Here is a 25122-nt window from a genome sequence, read left to right as displayed (position 1 = left end):
TGCGCCCCGCAAGAGGAGAGCGCAGCTATTTTGAATGTGACCCCTCATTCAGGCAGCGGCTCTGCAGCTGTCAGGAACCATGACTGAAGATGACGGATTCTGTTGTCGTGGAGGGATATGCCAGACTCCGAGACGGGAAAAAGGTGCTTTTACTTTGTCTCAATATGCTGTAATTTCTCACACGCGCTTTGATCAGTGCCTAAAAAACACCTTTTGTTTTGTTCCACAGTGGAAAACTAGGTGGATCGTACTTCGCAAACCGTCGCCTGTAGCAGGTAAAAAAAAAACAAAAAAAAAAAAAAGAGGAACAGCTGATTTTTTTTTTTTGTTGTTGTTATTATTATTATTTCTGACTAACATTGTTATTGAAACGTGAAGCCTTGCTGCGGCTACATAAATCACTGCGCATATCAGCCACGACAAGCTGGAGGAGGACAGTAAGTAAAACTTTGAAGGGCCTGCGTTTGTATTCAAATATTCACAGCTTTGACCCCACGAGTCTATGGCGTCCAATAAGGGACAAAAATATGTCAAGCTTATAAAATAATGCAAGTAAGGTTGAAACCTGGGGCTGCATATCAGTTTAAACTTGGGACACAGTTCTGCGTGAGAAATTCAAGTGGGAGACCTTCAAAATAAAATGTGTGAAAACCAGAGGCGGCATAAAGATACATCGTCATGATGTTACACAAAAAAGAGCTGACATATGAGCACACACTGAAAGAAGTACTTCATTAAAGGTTTTGTCGTTATTCGCTGCAAATTCTGTAACCTTTTTAAAGATGGGATTGTGCTAAAAATTGGGAGGACTTTCAGAATAATTTCCTGCCGATAGACACAAAGGCATTTTTCCTCTTGGTGCAGCCTCACTCTTGATACCATTTCTGAGCAGTTATTCTTGTTACACGTTCACATTAATAAATGATTTGAACTTTGTACTAATTCTGCCATACAATAGCATGGTTTTCAGATTATTTCTGAACAGCAAACTTCAAATCTGTTGCCTCTTATTTGATCCCATCTTCAAAGCTAATGTGCTAAAAGTCTGAGCCAGAGCCTCGCTGTATTTTTTAGATGTACCGTGAATGTGAATGGTCTTGTATACGAGGCTTCAGGTCTGCGGAAATAAAATTTTAAGTCACAATTCTTGAATTTATATACACTTCCAAATATTTTATGAAAAAGAACCCGGATTCAGAGTGATCAAGTGATCAACTGCAGTACATTTTGCCACAGAGAGGTTTCTTGGGTATTCTGTGCCGCACAGCTTAACATGCTCCGCAGGTTGGACTGAGGCTGAGTGCTGCTCCTCTTCAGATCTTTGATGTCATGTTATCCCAGCTGTCTGTGCTCATGCCTCAGTTATGTGAGTAAAGACGTGTGTGTGTGTGTGTGTGTGTGTGTGTGTGTGTGTGTGTGTGTGTGTGTGTGTGTGTGTGTGTGTGTGTGTGTGTGTGTTTGTGAAGGAGAGGGATGATACACAGACACACACAGAAGGTGTTGTTTTGTCAGTTGACACTGATTGTTCCAAAGGTGTCAACAAACTAGAGGACACTACAGTAGCTACTGTGGCTCAAAATACATCCTATTAGTGGCTGTCAGTGTAATTTGGGAAACTGTTTTCAGTCATTTTTAGGAAACTGTTTCATCTTAAAAAGTGCAATTTAATAATGTTTTAATGCGGCCTGTGTTCTTCTGTCTTTGTTTTGCCTTCTATTCGTCATCTGGCTCCTGCAGATTGCCTCGTGTTGCTGATTTTTAAAGACAAATCAGACAAGTTTCAGGGGAACAAGGAGAGGGCGAGCGTCACCTTGGAGGAAATCTGCGGTTTGGAAGCTGGACAGTGGTATGAGGGTGTGGCTTTTACTCTGACCATCCTCTGCTTGAATCAGGCTGCTCTGCTGGGCTTTGACAGCAGGGAGGCCCTGCAGGCGTGGGACGCCCGCCTGCGATACAGCCTAGGAGAGGGTGAGGAAATGAGGTGTTTTTGTTTGTTTGTTTTTTTCCTTCATAACTTTTCAAGAAGTTTTAATGATACCACATTTGATGTCCCCATACAGCTTGCTTTAATAAATATATTTCAACTGGTGACATATACTAGATTTTTATTGTCTAAGTTGCTCATATTAAAAATCTGAAGCAGTTTTATTCACATCTTATTACTCTAAGACTGAATGTCTAAACTCTTTTAGTCAAACACTGACTTTCTCCAATGTGCATATTGTTTACTGTGTGGACCTGTTATATAAGTTACATGCATCATGAACAAATAGGCGCTATTAATAGCAACGGACTGTTCAGCAGGTGGCAGCTAAATTTTAAAACAGTGATTAATGACAGTGTTGGGGGACCTGATTATGTGGAAGAGGCTTAAGACAAATTGCATTGCAGTTGTTCCTTCCAATTTGTCGTTTGTTTTGTGTTAAAATATACATGCGCATGCTTGGATAGTTGCACTTGTGTCTGTTCAGGCTTACACTGAGAGCTAGGTGTGTGTGTGTGTGTGTGTGTGTGCGTGTGCGTGTGCGCGCCTTAATGCCACTGAGTGGAGTGCATCCAAGTTGGCAGAAATGTCACCTGCCAGCCGCTGGGCCGAGGGCCACCGTGTACCAAGCTTTTGTTGTCTTATATGACGCTGTATGAGTCCTTTTTAACCTGAGTGATGATGTGCTGCAGCTGGCCAACATCTCCTCGTCGTCGCCTCCATTAATCAGCCTCACCTGGTGAAGTTTTTTTCAAAGCTGAGAAAGTTTTCAGCTTAGTGTTGCTGAGGAAAATCCAGCTTTGCATTGTGCAAAAGTCTGCAGATTCAAAGCCCAATAACGGGTTGTGTTTCGCTCTAATTTTACATCCAGCTTTCCCCTCTCTCCTTTTTCTTATTAGCAAGACTCTCAGACTTGTGAGACACAGATGTTTGTGACACACTTTGATTGATTGCGCTGGGCTTTAGATCTAAGTCTGTTGTGTTCAGCACTCGGCTTGCTGTTTCATTCTGTCTGCAGCTGTTTCTCCTTTTTATTTGTGAATGAAATTAAATCCACTGTGTGAGGACGCAGTATTTTCTACCCCTTGTAGTGTCCAGTTTTTGTGTGTCTGCAAAATTACATTGGCCACTGCGTTTCCATTACACATTATTTCTGCAGTCCTGCTCACTTCATCACTGAACGTCAGCAGAGTGTTGAAAATGCTTCTTTTGCACACTTTGCTGGTTCTTTAGGGCAGAATTGTAGATTCCCATCAAAAAGTCCCTCTAGAGCCAAAGCAGAGCAATTGACTGTAAGTAAAAGATGGATGTAGCCACTGTTGTGCCCTGGGTTTGTGAGCTTGAGCTAGCAGCCATCTGTTTTTTGTTTGTTTTTTTCTTTGTTTGTTTTCTTAACAGCAAGAAGTAAATACTGTGACGAGAAAGTGGAGTGGGAAATTATTAGCTAATCCATGGTTAGCAAGCCTCATCCATAAACTGCATACACAGACACAAATATGCGTGAATTAATGGTAAGTTACAAATGAATAACATACTACAGCTTCACCCACAAAAATAGGAGTGCCCTCATCTTGATTTTCAAGTACAATTAACCATTCAAAACAGTGTATTGTATTTGTTAGATAACTGCATTACAAGTCCTGCAAAAGACAAGAATACCACAAACAAGAGGTCCAGTTCAGTGGCTCAAATCAGGATCATCTTATTTGAAACATAGTACGGCCTAGATTTACAAAATAAGCTTAATTTTTTTTTTATTAATTCTGACCCAAAATGAGTGACTGAACCCACAAACTCTGCAGGAGAGTGTTTATAGAGGTCAAGTCTGAAAGCTGTTTTCCCATAAACTTCTATAGGACCAGAAGCCTTTTTGCAACCACAGCTATCGCCATCTGGTAGCCTTCAGACAGAATGCAGGTTTAAGACACTTTTGCATTGGCTTCATTTTTCATGTCCATGTCCTGTCACATTTTTATTTTTCTTTCTTTATTTTTTTTAACCCAAGATGGAGACGGTGACAATCTAAACTCTAGGCTTCAAAACTGAACTCTAGAAGCCGGTCGATTCATGTCATGGTAGCTTATGTTCATCTTTTATACTGTCTATGCCTGCCACTATTGAAATAATGCAAAATTGAAGCCATAAAAAAATATCCAGGTGAGTTATAAAAATAATTATCTTCAGACAGCCTACCTGGCTGTAAGCATTTCCACTCTAAAGTTAGGGCAGGCTAACATCAGAATCAGAATCGGGTTTATTTTGGCCAAGTATGTTTACACACACAAGGAATTTGGTTCCGGTTGATGGTGTCTCTCTTGTACTATACAGTGTCATATAATTCAACTTAAATGCTATACAATATATAAATACAAATCTAGGAAAGGAAAGGAAGGTGCAGTGTAATTTAAGAACTATACAATATACAAAATCTAATAATAAAATAGAATAAAGTGTAGTGTGCGTTCTAGTGTAACAGCAATAGTGTGCAACATTTAGGCAATGTATGTAGAGATCAGTGTTATTGATCAGCTGTTAATGAGTGTGATGGCACGAGGAAAGAAACTGTTTGAGTGTCTGGTAGTTTTTGTTTACAGTGATCTGTATCTCCTGCCTGAGGGAAGGAGCTGAAATGAACTGTGTCCAGGGTGTGAGGAGTCTGTGATGATTTTCTTTGCCCGTTTCCTGGTTCTAAAAGTGTGCAAGTCCTGAAGGTTGGGCAGAGGAGCACCAATGATTTTTCTCAGCAGTTCTAATAGTTCTCTGCGGTCTGTTCCTGTCCTGTTTTGTTGCTGCTCCAAACCAGATTGTGATAGAAGAGCACAAGACAGGTTCAATGATAGCGGAGTAGAACTACCTCAACAGCTCCTGTGGTAGACCATAATTCCTCAGTTGGCGCAGAAAGAACATCCTCTGTTGGTCCTTTTTGAGGATGGACCTGATGTTGAGCTCCCATTTCAGGTCCTGAGAGATTTTGGTTCCCAGAAACTTGAAGGTCTCCACAGTCATCTCATGTGGGCCAGTGGGGATTGAATTGCTTTTGGAGCAGCCTCAAGTGGATGTTTGAGGAACTGCAGTTTTTTGTGTTTGTGTCAGTTTTAAGTATTTTAGGTTTCATATCAAACTGGGGTTAAAATTCTAACAAAATGCCCCCATTTCACAATATCCAAGGATCTTTTTTTGTTTTTAGCACCCTCTATTTTTAGTTGGCTGCTGTGAAATTAATGTCAGCTATGGGTCAGCAAGTTGTGCAAACATAATTGCTCCTAGCTTTTCTAACTGGCATGTATTTCACTGTAAGTCCAGAACAGACATTTGGATATTCAAAATGCTTGCCACACACGTGGACATACTGAGCATCAGCTTGTTTGATTTTTTTCTGGGTTGTTTACCCTGTTGATAGTTTGTGCCACTCTGTCTCTTTACTGAAAAGTAATTTACAGTTGTTGAAATATGCATTAAGTTCGAGGAGTTTACTTTTGCCCTGTCTTCACACGTTTGTGTGTTTCTCAGTTCACAGATTCAGTGTTGGAGTCTTACCAGGGACCAAGTTGGAGAGCGGGCCTGCAACTCTCCATTTGTGCAACAATTTGTTAGCTCTTGCTCGGGATGTCCCTCCTGTTATTATTGGCCACTGGAACCTTCCAGACCTGCGTAGATATGGACCTGTACCAAATGGATTTGTGTTTGAGGGAGGAACAAGATGCGGCTACTGTAAGTTTATAGCTGCTTAATTATTGTCAATTTTATGCTACATTTGCATGTGTTAAGTTTATGTAAATTGGCTATTAAAATAATATTTTGTGCTTGGCAGAGGGTTCATGGGATAATTGGCTGTTAGCCTGGACAGTGACAAAAACAAAATAATGCAAAAGCTAATCAGTGATTGCAATGTGATCCATCTGAAACACACACACACACACAGCAAAAGACAAAAAAACAAAAGACAAAACAAAAAGATAGCAATGCTAAAAACAACCTCAACATCAAACCCCAACAGTGAATATCAGAGAAAATTTGCTTTTAAGAAAAGACGAAGAGAGACTCAAGTATTACTGCATTAAGCATCTCCACATCCTTTCATAACATTAATATTTCCTGTGTAAAACCGGGTTGCATCATTAGCGGCTAATGGCTCATTAAATCATGTTATGTGCTGTAGTTTCTGGCCTTCTCTCCTCAAAACCAGAAAATAATCATTGGCTGTGATTTGGGGTGATTCATGCTTATCTTTCTGTCTGTGAAATAGAGGCTAATACTCAGTACAATAAATCCAGCTCAAAAATATGCTTTATGGCCACAGGAAATATAGGTAGAGGAGGAAAGGAAGTTTGAGCCTTTGTTATTGATGATTAGGCTGTTCTTGTGCAAAATAGAGCGGACCTAAAACCCTTTTTCCTGTGACAGGAACAGTAAATAGTCTGCGGCAATAATGTTTTGGTCCAGCAGTCCAGAGAAAATTGATCTTTTTGGCTGTGCTCTTTCAGAGCTTCTTTTCTTAAGCATAAAATTTCTTGGATGAGAACTCATCCTGCAGTGAAATAATATCTCGGCAGTTTTTAATGTTGATCATGCTATTGTCTGTAAGATTGGGTTGATGAATAATTGATCAAACCTGGGCATATGAAGAGAACAACATGTACACATTTGACTTTTTATCCTTTGGTTTAGCTTTTTTAAAGTTCTGCGGTTATCTGTTAAGCATACAAATCACTGCATAGACCTGATTTGGATTCCTGTGTGGTGCTCGCACTTTGAACTTGCATCTTTGCACAGAGAACATCACTACAAACATTAAGATTAGTGGGTTCAGCACAGTCACTGGATGTGTTTTTCTCTCTTTGGTTGTACATCTGGCCTCCCTCAGGCAGGCACATTGAGAAAGATGCTCAGTGGAGTTTTATAAACCAAAGAAAGGGGAACCTTCAAATGTTTTTTATAGTTGCTAGTAGGGTGAGCAGCTACATGTGCCGATACCGTCATGAGAGACTGCAGTATACTCAATAGAACCTTGTTTCTCGGCTTCATTTTTGAACGGCTTGATATAGAAACTTTTATCAGGCAGCTGATGGCTTCACTTGGTTCTTCTTCTGCATCTGTTTTATTGGAACTTCTACATTAGAATATTTTTCTTGTTTCTCTTTATATTTTTTCAGATTTTAGGAAGTGTTTTTCTGGCTAATATGCTGCTTCCTGCTCTAATTTTCCTGATTTGCTAATGAAGGAAGGTCTAATAGCCATAGTTTTCACCTGACATCACATCATTGCAGAAACTACAAGCAAATCATTGAGTATGGTATGAGTATGAATATATCAAAGCAAGTGAAACAGTTTTCCTAATCCTGCCATCTCACCAATGGGAAATCCCACCAATCCATCCAGCTCCACGCTCTGTGGTGGGCCGTTTAAACCACTGCTGGAAATATGTTTTGATCAGATTTGTCATATAACCTACTCAAAAATATTATTGTCTTGTCTTTGCTGCCACAAAACACTGACTACAGTGTCCTGGAAACTGATAGCTAATAAGAAGCGATGGATCAGTACTAGATAGCTAGCCAGCATTAGATAAAAAGCATTCACTATTGCTTTAACAATTGTTGTTTTCCTCCAAAATGGCAGCGTTATTGGCCAGTCCGGCTCAATAACACATTAAACATTATATATTTAGCACATCCACATTTAGCGCTGACGTTCTCGTTATGCACTTTTGTCTTGGCAGCAGTTTAATAGAAGGGATATGTTTGAAAACATTGCTAAAATGCATCAGTGGCATAACTTTGGTGTTTTTACTAATTAGAGTACTCCAGCAGGTCCTCTATGTGGATCTCAAGTGCCCAAAACTAGCAGTTTGTTCTTTTTTTTTTTTTTTTTCCATTTGCAGGGTTATTTGAATATTCATGGCTTAAAACAGATGGTAAATTGAAAGACTTATGCTGCATTTGTAGGGAGTATCCACTTTGTTGGAACGATGTTTCACCCTCCAGGGCTTCATGCTGAGCACGTGACTGAAAGCTGTGAATCACACAGTTGTGTCATTAAGTAAATAACAGAATTCTCCACACTTTGCTGCTCCATGTTGTGCTCAAAGAAGCGTTAAAGCAGCACAGATGTGAATAGTTACTTCTGGTCAAAATTGTCAGAATATCAATAGAAAAAGAACTCAATGCAGATGTTGGTGAGTTGAAGCGTCAGGCTTTATATACAGTGGGGGAAATAATAATTTGATCCCCTGCTGAATTTGTAGGTTTGCTCACTTACAAAGAAATGAACAGTCTCCAATTTTTATGGTAGTTTAATGTTAATGGAGAGAGACAGAATATCAACCAAAAATTCAGAAAATAAGTATTTACAATCTACTCATTACAATCAATCAATTACAGATGCTCCTGATCTCAACTCTTTATGTATATAATGCACACCTGTCCACAGAATCAGTTTCAAACATTTTAACCTCTCCACCACCATGGGTGAGACCAAAGAGCAGTCAAAGGGCTGTGCTTCACAACAAGGGTTTCTCCACCTTTCCTAAGTGTTTTGCCTGGGGATCAAATACTTATTTCAGTCAATGACATGCAGATCAGTTTATAACTTTTATGTAATGATATATAAATATTTATTTTCTGGTTGATATTCTGTCTCTCTCCATTAAAATGAAACTACTATAAAAATTAGACTGTTCAGTTTTTTTGGAAGTGAGCAAAACCACAAATTCAGCAGGGGATCAATTTATTATTTCACCCATTACACAGGTAACAATATGCACACCCAATCATGTGATGACATAAGTTTAGTTAAATCTCTGAGAGGAAGTGGAATTCAGATTGTGTCCTAGCCCACAAACACATCTTAAATCACTAAAATGCAGCGTCTGGAGATCCCACGTCACAGCAGTGGAATTCACATACTAGGCAGCAACTTAAAAAGAAGACACCACTTGAATCCGTCTGCTCTGTCTGCTCTGCTGGACAGACTATGTGATGACACCATTTCTGAATCACCCTAAAATAACTTTTGTATGCATTATGCTCCACATGGTACACAAAATACACAGGCACCTCTTTACTTTGAGTCTAATGATGTGTCCAATTATCCATTTAGTCTTCAAGGGTCCACACATTTAAAGTATAGAGTTTTGTTCTTAGAATTGCAAAGTTGTCTTTTTTTTTGAGTGATATTTGAATTGACTTAGTTTACGTCGTGTTTTAGTCAGATGCTCCACGAGCATCTGACTAAAACAGAAACCTTAAGCTGTTACCTTAGAAATGAAATCTCTTACATTCATTTTGGCACTGCGGTTCTTCTTTTATACAACCCCGGGCAATCATTATGCAATCACCCCATTTGGAGGATGTTCATTCAACTCTTTGATTTTGTAGCAAATAAACAAACCCCAGATGTGATGTAAGCCACTTTTTTTTAATAGCTGAACATTCTAGCCTCATGAAACATACTCCAAACAAATTATTTTAATTACTGATCAAATTTTTTCAGATTAATAGAGGGAAAAAACATGGAATCACTTTGTGATTTATATTTCTGAAACAAAAACCTGTACAAATTTTAATATTTAAAATAGCCAGCTGTTATTTGCAGACCTCAACAAACTGTTGCACCTGGCAGAGTGAAAGGAAGCATCTCTCCAAGAAGAAAGCTGTCAGTTGAAAGGATTATACAACTCCTACACGAAGGAAATCCAGGACAGAGTGTGGTAAAATGTGTTGGTTGTTGGTAGTCAGCTGTGTTTAAAACATCTGTACAAAGTGTTAGGAGTAAAAAAGGGAAAACATATGGGTACATGGAAGATGTCAAAGAGTCAGAAGGAAAAACCTCAAAGCAACATGCACTGAAAAACCAACAGATGGGCAGAAAGAGGAATCGGTGTTTTGTGACAAAAATGACATGTCCAGCACACAGTCCAGATTTTAATCCAATTAGAACATTTATGATGGTCCATGATGAGGCTCCATCCAGCAAAGCTGATCTGTTAACTGCTCTTTGAGAACATTTGAACCAGCTTTTGTAGAATTTTTTTTTCATAAAGTTCATAATGAATCAAAGGCCAGAGGAGGTGTGAAAAAAGTACTAATTGTGATTTTGTTCAAGCTTCCACAGTATCTTTTTCTCTACTTCATCTGGAACAAATGCCATTACTTAAAATCATTTAATTAGTTTGAGGCCTGTTTCATGATGCTAGAGTGTTCAGATATATATATAAAAAAGAGCTTTGTCACATCTGTGGTTTGTTTATGCGCTGCAAAGTAAAAGAGCTCATTGAACAGCCTCCAAGTGTGGTGACTTCATAATTTTTTACAAGAGGTTGTAAGCTTTTCCATCTGGACATGTGCAATAGGCAAAAATACAATTAAAAAATGGGTGAATGGTAACACCTTAAGAAGAATTCACATTGGACAGCTTATATCAGCTAATAAGGTCTGGCTCTAAATACTACAGCATATGATTATGATCACAAAAATGATCACAGGGTTGTATCGGCTGTGACTCCTGTGTAATATTTCTTACCTTTTTCAGATGTTCTTGTTTTTCCTTTGAAATGCAGCGTTGTTACCCCCCCCCCCCCCCCCCCCCCCCCCCCCCCCCCCCCCCCTTGTCTTTAATTGCTCAGAGCATCCACAGACATGTAATACTAAAGACTCTTCGTAACCCAGAATACTTCCTAAATGACTCACATTCAAAAGGCTTCAGCTCACCTCAAAAAATATTAAGGCAGTAATTTTTTTTTAACCAGGTCATTGTACTCTTTCAAAGGCATTCTAATGGTCTTTATTGCGTTATTAATATAATTTTAAGGCCTATAAAAGCCTTTGATGTTTGCTGTGTGGCTGCTGATTGACTGCTGTCACTGGAGAAATTTCTTAAAATTACAATTTTTTTTTGTCTGCCCACTTTTGATCATTTGTAAAATCAGCCAAAATGAAAGCAGTGGGCTGTTGTCACAGCTTTGCTTAGATGTGTAATGGAGAGCGCACAACATGACAGGCAGCAAACTATTTTTCAGCTGCTCTCATTTGTTCGTTGTGTTTTATTGCCTTGGAAGACGAATCGTTAGAAAAGCATCTGTTCAGGGCAACAAGAAAGGAAGTGAAGCAGTCTGTGCATAATCACCCCTGCTGTGCCCAAAACTCAGCACCATGCATCACTCTGGAGGAGCTGGAGTTATCCTAAAGGTCTGTTTTAACACGTCTGGCTGTGTGTGTCCCTATGATAAGATAAACCAAAGTTTGCAAACTTGAATAGATGTGAAACTCTTAAAGTGGAGAGGACTGCATGTGAACACCTGGAGGGGACAGACTCAGACATGAGGTGATAGTCAGAGACACTGGAGCATTAAAGACACACGATGACCCTGCTGGAAACATGACACTCAAGAATGTGGAGTGATTTTATTTTATTTATTTATTTTATATAAGATCCATTAAACCTTCAGCAGTCCATCTGACATGGCACGAAGAAGGTCAGACATCACTTTACTTTCATCTACAAAAAGGGAAAAAAAAGGAAAAGTGGGACAGCTTGAAAGTGCATCTCAGTGTTTGTGTGTGGTAAAGGCCAAGCATTCCTGTGTCATGTAATCCCTCGGCACAGTTTATCCACAGCACAGGGAGAAGTGGTTTAACAGTGCTGGATGTCTCACGTTTGGTTAGGGCAGTTGTAGAACTGCAATCTGCATTTGTCCTGCCTTTTGTCTATGCCATGGACAAATGGGCATTTAAATATTGTGTAGGCGTGCGTGTGAAATGCTTGGTACAGATGGAAGATAATGTGCGATTAATCAAGATGAAAAATCTGTTGAATAGATACTTTATTAATCCCAGTGTGAAATTGCAGCATTACAGCACTTGTCACTGATAAATCAGAAAATACAAAACACAAGGTCACTCATATTCAATATTGAAATCTTAACTAGCAGTTAGATTTAGACTTAAATAATTATTAAGGAATTAATTAATTTATCAAGTAAAAAAAAAAAGTTACAGGTTCCAGCTTCTTAAATTTAGAAATATTTTTCATTTTTTTTGTTTTTTTTCTTTGTACACTCAACATTTTGTTGTCTGTCTCTTGGAGGGTTGCAGGATTAAACTAAATTCATTTTAATTCAGATTTTGACTTCCAACAATTTAGAAAAAACACTGCTTTGTCTCATAAAGTTTCTTGCCTGTTTGTATCCAACTTGTAAATTTCTGCCATTTTGTGGCTACAGTTGGCTATTGTTTGTAGAAAGTAGCTTGACTCTGAGCCATTGGAATCTATAGTTTCCATTGTTTTCATAGGTGTGTCCATGTCCTGTTATTTAACTGCTGAAATTGTTTAGACAAAATTATTTATTTACTGATTTATTGTAGTGCTTACATTAATGGTTACTGAAAAAAAAGTGTTTAGTTGCTAAGCTAAACACCAGTAGTGTTTAGCTGCTAAGCTCCTTGATACACAAGTTTCAGATTTTGTCAGTAATGCATGATAAATAGATGTACAGCTTTACTGTTTTGGTTTGGTGAAAAAGTCCTGCTGTATACCAAACAGCTGGAAATGACTACTCAGTATATATAGCAGAAAGTTTAAATATGACTCCATATAACTGCTCATTTTGCTCCCCATCTGCCGGCTGTGTAAACAGCCATTGGTAACAAGTTGTCAGTATTATAACTGCACACTATTCTAACCTTTTACCATACCAAAGTGGTCAGAAAATTAGAATGAATTGAAGAGAGTCAAAATGGCTTCTCTGTAGTTAGTGCTCGTATAGTATTGTCATTTTTATTCATTGGCTTTATTTATTTCTCATGTTTCTTTTAATTATTTCTGCTAATAGTTAAACTACATAATATTAAAAAGTATTTATGAAGGTTGCTAATTTAATAATCAAAGAAATCTGTATTTCAACTGGCTCTCAGTGCTTGCTCATTTACACTTCCCACTTAACAATGTTGATTTTCATAAATTGTCTTACTTTGTATGGATGCTGTGTTTTTATCACCTCTTGGAACAGAGACCAGAAGGATCCACTTGAGTTATTTTCATTCCTACAGAGAATAATGTGAACTAAAAAGCTCTGCCACCTGTTCTTCATTTTCTTTTGTGTTTGTGGGTTTTTTGTGCTCCTGCATTTAGTAGTGCACCTAAAATTCATTCACCTAACATCAAAAGCAATGTGTATATAAATTTGTATGCTTGCAACATGAAAAGGTGTGAGGTGAGACACTTTAATCGGATCCATCATAAAAAGACAAAGCAGGCAATAAATCTTTAGTTTAAACTGGTTAAAACACCTGAGCAGACTTTGTTGTTGACCTTTGACCTCTTACTCAGTGCAGTGTAAGGAATGAAGCGAGGGCAGCCTTAAAATAGGTGGTTTCAGGAACAGGGTGACACAACAACCCTTTGTAATGCACAGGCAGTTGTGCTGTCATAGGGAGGTCAAGAGACCTCAGGAGAACATGACCTTTCAGACCTCTGCATTATATTAAATCCTCCTTTATTAGACTCCAAATTGTTGTAATAGACAAACTCGGATCCTAAAGAAGGAAAGATTTTTCCCCCCCATTATGTAATACTGAATAACAGCATCTGTGATTTATGAAAAACATACTTCAGTACTTTCTTTGGGGATGGGTTCATGTAGTGCTGATTTACATATTTTTTAATCAGATAGTTATGTTTGTATGTTCCTGTAACCTATTTTAACACCCCATTCTGATGGTATAGTTGTCTTTTCAAGAAAGTTACAAATTTTGTAAAATTGAAACGTTTTACTGATTTATAGCGAGTAAACAGCCTGAACAATTATCATTTTGCCCCAACCAGTCTTGCAATATCTTTTTTATTCATTGCTGTAAAACACAGTTTTATAAATTAGAGTTTATTTAGCTTAGCAGTGAGTATTTTGGTACTGTGCAAAAAAAAAAAAGAAAAGAAAAAAGAAGAAAAAAGCTCAAAACTAACAAGGTCTATTTTCAGGGGCTGGCGTTTTTCTGCTCACATCTGCTGAGAGCGAGCAGATCAGCTTTCTATTCGACTGCATCGTTAGAGGCATCTCCCCCACCCGAGGCCCTTTTGGACTGCGGCCCATTTTGCCAGGTCAGTATCAGAAGTGTTTCATACTGCTTGGCTGAAAAAGGACTAAAAAGAGAGGGAAAGTTTAGATGTAAGAATAATTTTGTTAAATTGGTGGTTCTTATGGAAAACAAACTGATAGTTTGCCGACTTATTTCACTAAACTTTAACTTGGGAATTTTTTAAATCACTTACATGAGCTTTGATTATGTGGAGTAAGGGTGGGGACTTCTGAGAACTCCTGTCTCAAAGACGAGAGGTGAACTTCTAAGTATAAATACTAAAGTCAACATTTACCATTATAATTTTAGCTAACTCTGCTCGTGTTGCTTGTAGAGATTTATCCTCGAATCCACCCACTTTTGGCAGAATAAAGCCAGAGGATTTCTTTGATGATGGATGTGCTTTGATCTGCCTAAATTATGTCTGGCAGCTGTTTTTTATGCAATTACATAAATCCCCCTGAAGCAATTTATAATTTTAGTCAAACGTCCTAACCCCTGACTTAAGTGATGAATGTAAAGCTTTAGGTCACCTTAAACTTCAGTAAGAGGATGACTATTGTACTCATTCTAATTACGGAACAAATTCAATTGTATTCTATGTATAGTCCAGGATGTAGTGCTACTGGATGGATCCAGTTCCAGATAGCTGTCAGGTTTCAGTTTGTGAAAGACACAAAGTGTAACTGGTACTTCTTCTCTGCTTCTGCCATCTGATGTGAAAATCTGACTGAAGATTATTTATCAAAAATATGACAAAGCCAAAGAGAGAGAGAAATGAATTCTTAGGTTTCCCTCTGCTTTGCACAGACTGTGAGCTTGGCGTTTTGGCTGTGGCTGTTGTGGTTTTATGGAGTGAGAAGTGACCATTTTTGAACGAGAGGGAGCAGTGCTGATTTACCTGGTAATGCTAGTTGAAGAAAGGGCACCCATAAATTTTATGGGTATACACTCCCTTCCAAAAGTATTGCAACTGTGAGGCCAATCCCTTTATTTTTGCTGTAGACATTTTGTCTGAAACCACCCATTTTACCTGTGTGTAAAAGTCTGGGAACAGATAAATTGATTAAAGAAAATAAGACTTAATATTTAGTGGCAAATGAGCCCGTCCCAGAAGATGCCATAAAGCCCAAGCCATGACATTAACTTCACTGTGTTTCACAGATGTCTGGGATCATGAGCAGATCATTTCTCTCTCCAAACTTTAGCCTCTCCATCAGCTTGGTAAAGGTTCATCTTTGTCTCATCAGTCCATAAAACTTTGTCCCAGAGTTTGAGGCTCATCTCTGTACTTCTTGGCAAATTCCAGCCTGGCCTTCCTCGTCTTCCTAATAGTTAGTAGTTTGCATCTTCTGGAGAAGCCTCTGTACCAGGGGTAGGGAACTCCAGGCCTTGAGAGCCGGTGTCCTGCAGGTTTTAGATGTGTCCCTGATCCAGCACACCTGACTCAAATGACTGAATTACCTCCTCAGTATGCAGTCAAGTTCTCCAGAGTCCTGCTAATGACTTCTATATGTGATTCAGGTGTGCTGGATCAGGGACACATCTAAAACCTGCAGGACACCGGCTCTCGAGGCCTGGAGTTCCCTACCCCTGCTCTGTACTTTTGTTCATGAAGTCTTCTGTAAACAGCAAATTGTGATACCTTCACTCCTGCCCTCTGGAGGTTGTTACTGACGTCACCAACAGGTGTTTTAAGGTCTTTCTTTACAGCAGTTACAATGTTTCTGTCATCAACTGCTGTAGTTTTCCTTGGTCTACCTGCTCCACATCTGTTACTTAGTACATCAGTGATGACGTTCTTCTTCAGGACGTTCAAACGGTTGTACTGCCTATGGACAAAGTTTGTGCAATGACTGATTTTTCATCTTCTCTCAGCTTCACAATTGCTTGTTTTTCACCCAAAGACAGCTCTCTGGTTTTCCTGTTGGTTATTCCTCTAACTATAAATGCGGTCTGCAAAGGCAAAGTACTTTTAAAAATACTTTTAATCATAAGAAAAATGGGTGGATTCAGACAAAAGGTGCTGGAAATAAAAGCTGTTAATCTTTTAATGTCAAACCCAAATCTTTCAGTCTACAACAAAAATACTGTTCCAATGCTAAATAGTACTAACAACAAAACAGAATTTTACTCACTGTACAAACTTTAGCGCAGACCTCTTGTCTTTTGTACAAGTATTGAAAAATGGTGCATATTATTTGTTAGATTATTGCATTAAAAATACACACCAGGTCCAATTCAATGGCACACATAAGATGAGGTGAAGCCTATCAGACAGCTTTTGACTATAGAGATTTTTTGTGTGACATCATGCGCACATTGTGCAGGAGTTGTCTGCCGTATTGGATGTGATCCAACCACTGGTTGCGAGGGTGAAAATGTGTATTCCCAGACTGCCGGTGAGTTGTACCTGGAAGTTGCATGCTGTTGCTGGGTGACATCTATCGAACAGTGTGCTGCACCAGAAACCTGCTAATGAAAGCTTTGGTTGCCAGCAGGCTGCTTCAGTTGCCTTTAGTTTGCATGGAAGACGGTGACTTGTCTGCAAACACTCTCTAAGTACTAGCTGAGCAGTAGTAAAACTTGAAAAAAAGTGCAACACAAACCTGAAACGTAAAAGTTGTTCCTCACAACTGCAGCCAACACATTTCAAAAGGGGCAACTTTTACTTTGAAGGCATTTGCATCACATTTTACGCAGTGTAACTGTCGCTTGGATAAGCTAGTGAGTGTCTGCAGAAAACTGCAGCAGTTTGCTAGTGACCAAAGCAATCAGAAGGAGGTTAGCATTAGCTGGTAAGGGAATACATTTTCCCTAGCAACCAGTAGTTACCAGGGAGTCACTGAGTGGTTTCTAGACTTGTGTGTCTGGGCCCTTATTCACTCTATCCTATAATGTCACACATCCAAAAGCACGGGCAAATTAATGTCACTTGGTTAGTGGTCATGCGCTTGCAAAACCTTAATAGCTGTCTGTGTCAGCATGCACGTGAGTCAAAGCAGCCACACCTCTAAAAATGCAGGACGCTCATTCTAAATGATTGAATTAAATTTAAAAAAAAATCATCCCGTGTACATGTTGAGTACATGTTTCTGCAGTGTTTTTTGAGCACCTTTTTAGTTCATTGTTTGGGCTTTATTATTTGTGGGTTTGCTGGTTTGTTGTTGCGGGTTTTGTTTATGGGCCTTGTTTGCTGATGCAGCAAGAAAATGTTGGTCACTTGTATTAGAAAACATTTAATAGTTAAAGGAAGATTAATTTCCATCAGGAGCTGATGGAGATTAAAAACAGAGCTGAAAGGACAGGAGTTTTTTTTTAATTCATTAATATATTTGTGTTGTGTTCACAGCTTTTTTTCACAGCCCCCTAAAGTGGCCAAAATATCTATTAATGCAGTTTTAAATTCAAAGTAAACCATAAACTGTAATTTGGCACCAGTCCATAATCCATATCATATACATGTATATGTACAAACAATAGATACAAAACATACAAAAGCCTGTTGCTATTCTTGGATATATTTAATATTTTATGTTACTTTCTTAAACACACTCAGATTCAGTGTTACTGAAGTAGTTAAACATTATTTGGTGCCCCGCTGATTACTGCAACACTTTTGATTTTCCACACTAGCAGTTCAGAAAAAAAATTTCTCACCCAGCCTCCAAGTTAGCAGGAAATGTTGAGAGAGTAGCTGTAGGGGCTTGTGGATATTTTGGTTTTCGCACATCTTGTCGCCCAATCGCATGTTGAGCTCATATTCCTATTATTGTGATGCCTACTAGAATAAATAGTAGGAAGGATGTTGGGGGGGGGGGGTTGGCGGGGGTGGGGGTGGGGGGTCAAAGTCATGGTAGCAGAGCAGCCAAAGCCTCCTAATCGCTCCGGGCATGTGTGTAACCTCATCCACAGCATTCCACTGGTGCCTCCCTCCCTGTCATTCTCGGTCACAGTGCGCCCGGCTCTCCCCTCCCCTTTTTCCTCATCTTTCACTTTGTCTCATCCCTCTCTGCACTCCTTCACCATGTCTCTGGTTCTCACTTACCTTTCACCTCACAGTCCATGTCTGCCTGTCTGTCAGTCTTGCTCAGCTCATGCTTAAATATCTGCGCTAGCTGCTCTTTTCATTAATTGCCCTTAATGCTCCTTGGCTTATTTGCCTGTCTGTCGCCCTTTGTGTGCTGCATCACCTCTAGCTTTGCTGCTTTCTGTTTAGTCTCCAGCATACAAACTATTCCCATAATGCTCATTTTTACATTTAATCATAAGGATGTTTGTCTATAACTATGAAACATGTAAAAGGCAGGAAATACATGCCTTTAAGCTGTCAATACAAGAAAAAAAACAAACTGATTAAAGATTATGTAAAGATTAACTGATGGCTAGTTAGGTTTGCCTACGTATGGGGCAAAAAAAGGATTGACATTTGGAAGTGCTCTCTGATCATTTGTACTTATCACTTTAGATTTATTTCATTTAGATTCCTTATGCCACAAGCACAGACATTAGAAGAATGTAGTGAGGACATTTATGAAGCCTGTTTACAGCCCACTGCCATCTTTGCCAGCTTCTAGAGCCATGAAATCCAAATGAAACCAAAGGGGAGTAACCCTGATGGCCTGAGCAGAGCTCAGCTGGGATTCAAAAACCACAAAAATATTGCTAACTCTGATAGGCTGGCTACCTATCAGTCAAGCAAACATGACCTGAGACTGGTAAGTGCTGGTTAGCGGTGCAACTAATTTTCACTTAGTTTAAATTTAGCACACAAAACAGCACATAATCTTATATATATATATATATATATATATATATATATATATATATATATATATATATATATATATATATATATATGAGAATAGACATACCCCGCATTTTACGCATTTTACACTTGTGAAATACTAAGTACACCTGATTCTGTACCTTGTAGATTCACTCTTAGCAGCAGTAACTATTGAAGTAATAATTATTTGCATGACTTTTTCAGTTCTTCACATTGTGGAGGAATTTTGACCCACTCTTCTTTGCACCTTGCTTCAGTTCTTTGAGGTTTGCAGGCATTTGTCTATGCACGTCTCTCTTAAAGTCCCACCACAGCATTTCAGTTGGGTTGAAGTCTTCTTCTTTTCTTTTTCAGCCATTCTGTTGCAAATTTGCTGCTGTGCTTGGGATTATTGCCTTGTTGCATGATTCAGTTTCAGCCAAGCTTTAGTTGTAAGACAGATGGCCTCATGTTTGATTCAAGAATACTTTGGTATACAGAGGAGTTCTTGGTCGACTCAATGACTGCGAGGTGCCCAGGTCCTGTGGCTGTAAAACAAGTTCAAATCATCACAGCTCCACCACCGTGCTGGTATGAGGTGTTTGTGCTGAAATGCTGTGTTTGGCTTTTGGCAAATATGCGCTGTGAATTATGGCCAAACATCTGCACTTTGGTCTCATCTGTCCAAAGGACATTGTTCTAGAAGTCTTGTGGTTTCTTCAGATGCAACCCTTCCATACTTGTTCAGTCTTTTTTTTATAATTGTACTGTCGTGAACTTTAACATTTAACATGCTAACTGAGGTCTGTAAAGTCTGAGATGGAGCTCTTTGGATTTTTTGAAGTTTCTCTGAGCACTTCTGCAATATCCTGTAGAAACTGCTACAATAGTGGATACTCAAAATAAACATGGCCAACATTTCAAGTATTGAGGTTAGTGTATGTGCCAGCAATCTCTGTGAGCCAGAAGTTCAATCTTCAGACTCCTCTAAACACTGTATGATGTCAGTGAGAGGATATCTTCAATATGGTCATCTCAGGCTGAAACAGAAACAAGCTCAAACAAAAGAAAAGAAAAAAAAACTGGAGGAACCTCAGTTTACATGTGGAGAGACAAAGAAAATATTAGATAAATAAAGAGTTAAAATATATGTATATGAAGAAACCTGCTTTCTAAGGTGATGACATGAAAGCAATGTGGAGAATTTGCAGTTAACATGTGAAGAAAAAAGACTGTAGTCATGTGCTGACTTTTTTTTTTAAACCCTTTATTCAATAAAGGGTGTGCAGGAGTGTCCAATAAAGTTTATTGGACACTCCTGCACACTGGAAGGCACGTAGGATGTGAAGTTTTCAGAGTTATGGTATATTTACCACATCACTGCTGCAGGATCAGATAGATATAAAAAAGTATCAGTCCGGCGTTAGAACTGACCTTTGTGGTCCAAGGCACATTAGATTCTTGCACGGCACCCAGAGTCTTTAGCCACCAGCAGCAAAACACGTACCAACAGAGCCACGCGGCAGCACTATTAATACACCCCTTAGTGCTGCACAAATACCGCTAGGTGTTCCCCTGCGTGACCCTTTTCTCTGCCTGTCCAACAGCACGCTACACTCACAGATCAAATAATAGCACACGTCTGCAAAGTTGTTTACTTCTTTTCACTTACGCCTTGTGGCTGACACTGTTTGCTTGGTGCCACAGACAGATGAGTGAGACCCTTGCAGTTTAAAGTGTCCCTTCTCATGTCTTGAAGTAGCTGGATGTGTTTTCACAGCTGTGCCCGTGTGACCGCAGCGGCTCAGCTGCGTCACATTTGATCCCATATCTCATTGACAGCATCAGGATTCATCACACTTAGCACTTACACTTAATTTTTCTCTGCCTGACTTTTCATAATCAAGATCATTCTGGCTGTTATGTAATCTAACTTTTTTGGTTTGTTTGTTTTTTAAAGATCCCAGTGCCAGCCAGACTACTTCAGAGGAAAAGCTGAACCTTGAGGCCCAGGAGCTAGAAAAACGACTGAGCATGCTGTCTCACGGGAGTGGCACAGGTAGAAAACAAGACCCAAGTTTTTAGGTTTGACATTACTAGCTCGGTGATTTATTGTTCTTATTATGTGGGAGAAAAAAGCGGCTGAGCCAAAACAAGCCCAATATGATTCTTTAATATGCTTTATTGATGGAAGCAGTGTTTTTGTTGATTAAATTCATTAAAGAGGTAATTATGTTCTGCTCCTCTTGGCAGTCTCATCCACTTACTGCCCGTCTGCTGGGGGCGACGACCGCAGCATATCTGGTTCTTCTGACACTTCAGACACCAGCCACTCAGACTGCAGTGTTGGCAGCCGGCTGGCCATTTGGACCGAACCAGCTTCTAACCACCCTGAAAACGTCAGCCACGCAGGCACCAAACTGGCACTGCAGATTGGCGATAAGCTTTCGGCCAACCAGGGAGGTGCACACCGGCCTGCGGCCAAGCTGCCCCGGCAACTTCAGGAAATCGGTCGTCAGAGCTCATCAGACAGTGGCATCGCCACTGGAAGCCATTCCTCGTACACTGGTAGCTTCTCCTCCTACACAGGCAGTCTGGATATGACCCCTGGAGAGGACTTTGGTTCTTTTTTAAGCTTGCCTCCACATTTGGCACAAGACCTGAGCCCTTGCACTTGCCCTGCTCTTCCTGGGCATGAGTACCAGGTGCCAACATCACTTAGGTACGTCTATGACACTCCTCGGAGTCTGTTACAGGAAGCAGGTGGAGGTGTCAAAGAAAATGAAGCCTCCACCTCCACTAAAGACCCTTCAGTCCTTTTAGGCCTCACAGCAGAGGCAGCACAACAGGACCAGAGCTGTGGTACAACCCCAGAGGGTCACTCAGAAGCTACTGAAAGTCCATCAATCAGTGAACGCTTACAGGGCCTTTCAGTGGCGAGTAAGAAAACCAAGGTGGCACCCTCTAGTGACTCCTGTAATACCTGCACCTCCCTCACTTCTGTCTCCAAAACCATCGTGACCATCTGCTCTGTTTGCGGTGGATTTAAGGTAAGTGGAAACATGCCTATTCTGTTTGTTTTCTGGCACAAGGGAATGTGGTCCAAATCTGGGTTCGATGAGCGTAGTTGCATTCTCGTCAGCCATCTGTTTTTCTGTCAAACTTAAAAAAAAAGTCATCAGTCCCGTTCAAATGGTCTCGTGAACACGCTCCATTGTATAACTCGTCGTCATGCAGTAGCAGCTTGTGTGCACAGGCTTTATCATCAGTGTATCATCTGTTCTGTAGCTCGCTTGTCAGTGTGACCTTTGTCGTATTGTGCAGGCTGACGGTGATGCCGCTCTGCGTTTGGTGTCAGAACAACTAACAGTCCCACGGCCCATCTGTCTAACACGTTAGCGTTTCAGCACCCAGTTGAGTTTTACACTGTCACTGAACATGGCAGATTCACACCTTGTAAGTTGCGAGTGACTTGCAATTTTCCCTCCTCATTACACCTCTGCCTCTGATTTTTGCATATCTAGGTCAAAACACACAATTTTTATTTAATGCCTTTAATGGCTTACTTTAGGCTGTAAAACCTGCCTACTGCCTATGAGCTCTAAACCAGTTTATTTTAATATACTTGCGTACAGACTGAGGTTAGGTGGTAGTCTTTGTCTGAGCTGTGTCTTGTGTTGACTTCTTCTGTGCTGTCAGAGTTGTGAATTTGTCTTTTTTAGAGTTTGGTCTTTGTGAGGGATACAACTGATAATTATTTACCTTATTATTAATCTGGAGGGTATTTTATCAATCATTCCAAAGATGTGCTCACTTCAATGAATTCAGAGCTAGAATCAGAGCCTTTTCAGAGTTACAGAAACATTTTCTGACAACCGATTGGCCAACGATGGCTTGAGGGCAAATCACATGTTGCTTTTTAGAGTAACTGGGAGTTATTCACATACAGTACATTATGAGATAGCTTACTGCAGTCAGGTACAAAAGTAACTGAAGCTTTTACTAGGCCTTATTAGACACTCTTACTCCATACAGAGAGCTCCACCTGCTGGTAGTGTATTTATTTAAGCGTGGAAATGCCATGAATGCCATGAGAGGGGATTCAATTTCTTCAGCTTGAATAACACAATCCACAATGTAGTGCTCATTGGCGGTACAAGAAAAAAAAGTAAGACCAACCTGTGATCATGTGATGCATGCAGACATCAGACAGCCTCTAATAAAACACTCAAAGCGTTCACAGCTATGTCACCTGACTGATTTTTAAACTCAGAATCAGGCAGATTGTACCCATTTGTAGCTTGGTACCAGTCAAATCGGGAGCATTTGGTCAAAACACGCAATGCAGATGTTTAGGGAAATTGCTGAGCCTTTTAAAACCAAATAAATTTTTTTTAAAAAGTACATATTTGTGATTCATTTTAAAGGTTTTTGTTCTCAAAAGAAGCAGTGGGCTTGTGAGCCATAGCCAGGCTGTTGAAGTGTGAAATTCCTGAGTCAGTTTTGTTCTTTTCATCAGCTTTGTTGACAAGAAATATAGGTCACTGCCAGCCTTTCCCTCATATTTCAATACCAGGGTGGGCTTTTTTGCTTGCGTTTGTCTTAAATAAAAGTCATCCAGTTTATTTGTTTTGTGTTTTCCAATATTATTTCACAGGGGACTCCATACATCCCTAGTAGTTCTTCAGTGATACCCGCAATACCAGGTAAGGATACTCTAAAGTCTTTAATGCACGCTGCATGCGGTTTCTCTTGCATGCATAAACAGATTTAAAGCATGCTGGGCAGAAACACTGATGTAGCAGCCACAGCTTGCTGATTTGATTTGGGACAGAAATTAAAGTTGTTGAAGATTTTTTTTTTGCCTCCAGAACATCTTATTTTCAATCCAGCAGATCAAAGTGTTGACAAATCACCATTCAGACCCAGTACCAGTGAATGCACTATTGCAGAGATGGAAATTCAGGAGATCTCTCCTGGCTCTGAAATCGTCCACACTGCTTGGATGCCAACTGTGACGATGAGTGAGGAGTCACCGCTGTCAAAAAAAGGAAGAGAGAAATTAGCCTGTCTTTTAGCTGATCTGCTCGGCTTTCCAAGCACAGATAGCCAGCCAGAGGCAAAGACACACAAATTGAACCCGTATGAGTCAATGAGCCCTGCTTTGGGTAATGAGCTCAATTTGGCACCGGCAGTACCATTACAAGACTCACAGCAAGAGAAAAGAGCTGTCATTTATGAAAACTGTTTGAAGTGTCAAGGAGAGCGCTGCCAGCCTCCACCACAGGCCCCGCCTGCTAAAAAGGGCCACAACAGGAACGTTTCCACTTTAAAAACCTTCCCGATTTGGCTGCACCTGAAGAAAAGCCAAGAACATCCTGCTAATGAGGAGTTACATTACCCAGCCCTGAATGATTCATCACAGAGAGTGGATGGGCAGTGTCAGTACAAAGAGATGAATGGTCCGACAGTAAGCAGTGAAGGTAAGAGGCCACCTTCAACAGTTTCCCCTTCAACTGATCACAAACCTTCAAATCCTCAGCTGGTCTCCTTTCCCCCCCTTCTGTTCCCTTTGATATCGATTTTTTTCCCCCCTTTTTCTGTCCTGTTCCTGTTTCTGTCAGTGAAAATATTCTTTCTTACTGGCTTATTTTCTTTAATCAGCCACTTCTGTTGCCCTGTAGAACTGCAGCTTTATAGGTGAGCTGCTCCAAAGTTGAAAAATCAGAAATGATACATAAGGTATACTGAAGACTGTTGCTGTGTTGCAGCTCAGATGCTTCCATTAGTGCAATTCTAATAGTGCTTTACCTGCTAGAGCAGTGTGAAAATTTCAGCAGGGTAATGTCTCAAATCAAACACAGCAAACTGTGCCCTTTTTGGAAATGTGGTTTACTGAAGTTAACTGTGATGTGAGAGACACTATTGCTATCGACTCACATAATTTCAGCTTTTAGCTCCAGCATTAATAATGCATCCTCTTCTCAGCCTGTTGGCTGAAAATTGGTTGGTGGTGATTTCCCTTGCTCTTTGTAGCCAAGATGGCAACAGTCAAGGGTGTGAAGTGTACAGAAACCCACACTGATCATTTTTACCATTGTGAGTACACTTCCCAGGTATTCATAGTACACTGCATGTAGTCTCATGGAAGTATATGATTCAAGTGTGTTTTTATAAGGCTAATAAAAAAGGCATAATTTTGGGACACCTGGGTGGCTTAGTGGTGAAGCCCGCGACCACATACATATGCCGCGTTGCGGTGCGGGTTCAAATCCTGGCCTGTTGCCAATTTCCCCGCG

At 40.0% G+C, this 25122-nt stretch overlaps 1 protein-coding gene across 2 annotated transcripts in view; it reads left to right on the top strand.

Moving 5' to 3' along the window:
• The window catches only part of LOC115797372 (protein Dok-7), a 44654-nt gene continuing 19532 nt past the window's right edge, over nucleotides 1-25122 (top strand). Inside the window, exons 1-9 of one of the 2 annotated variants that reach the window (XM_030753937.1) lie at nucleotides 1-143; nucleotides 230-275; nucleotides 1738-1968; nucleotides 5495-5695; nucleotides 13958-14077; nucleotides 20784-20882; nucleotides 21077-21873; nucleotides 23481-23529; nucleotides 23695-24306. In XM_030753937.1, coding sequence (XP_030609797.1) covers nucleotides 90-143; nucleotides 230-275; nucleotides 1738-1968; nucleotides 5495-5695; nucleotides 13958-14077; nucleotides 20784-20882; nucleotides 21077-21873; nucleotides 23481-23529; nucleotides 23695-24306 — 2209 coding nt within the window. In that variant the 5' untranslated portion in view covers nucleotides 1-89. The remainder of the gene's footprint in view (nucleotides 144-229; nucleotides 276-1737; nucleotides 1969-5494; nucleotides 5696-13957; nucleotides 14078-20783; nucleotides 20883-21076; nucleotides 21874-23480; nucleotides 23530-23694; nucleotides 24307-25122) is intronic. The other variant, XM_030753938.1, reaches the window with a different exon arrangement.

This window comes from Archocentrus centrarchus, chromosome 18, assembly GCF_007364275.1.
Source record: "Archocentrus centrarchus isolate MPI-CPG fArcCen1 chromosome 18, fArcCen1, whole genome shotgun sequence".
Taxonomy (NCBI): domain Eukaryota; kingdom Metazoa; phylum Chordata; class Actinopteri; order Cichliformes; family Cichlidae; genus Archocentrus; species Archocentrus centrarchus.
Note: the sequence above shows the minus strand (reverse complement) of the source record. Positions and strands in the feature narration are given on the sequence as shown.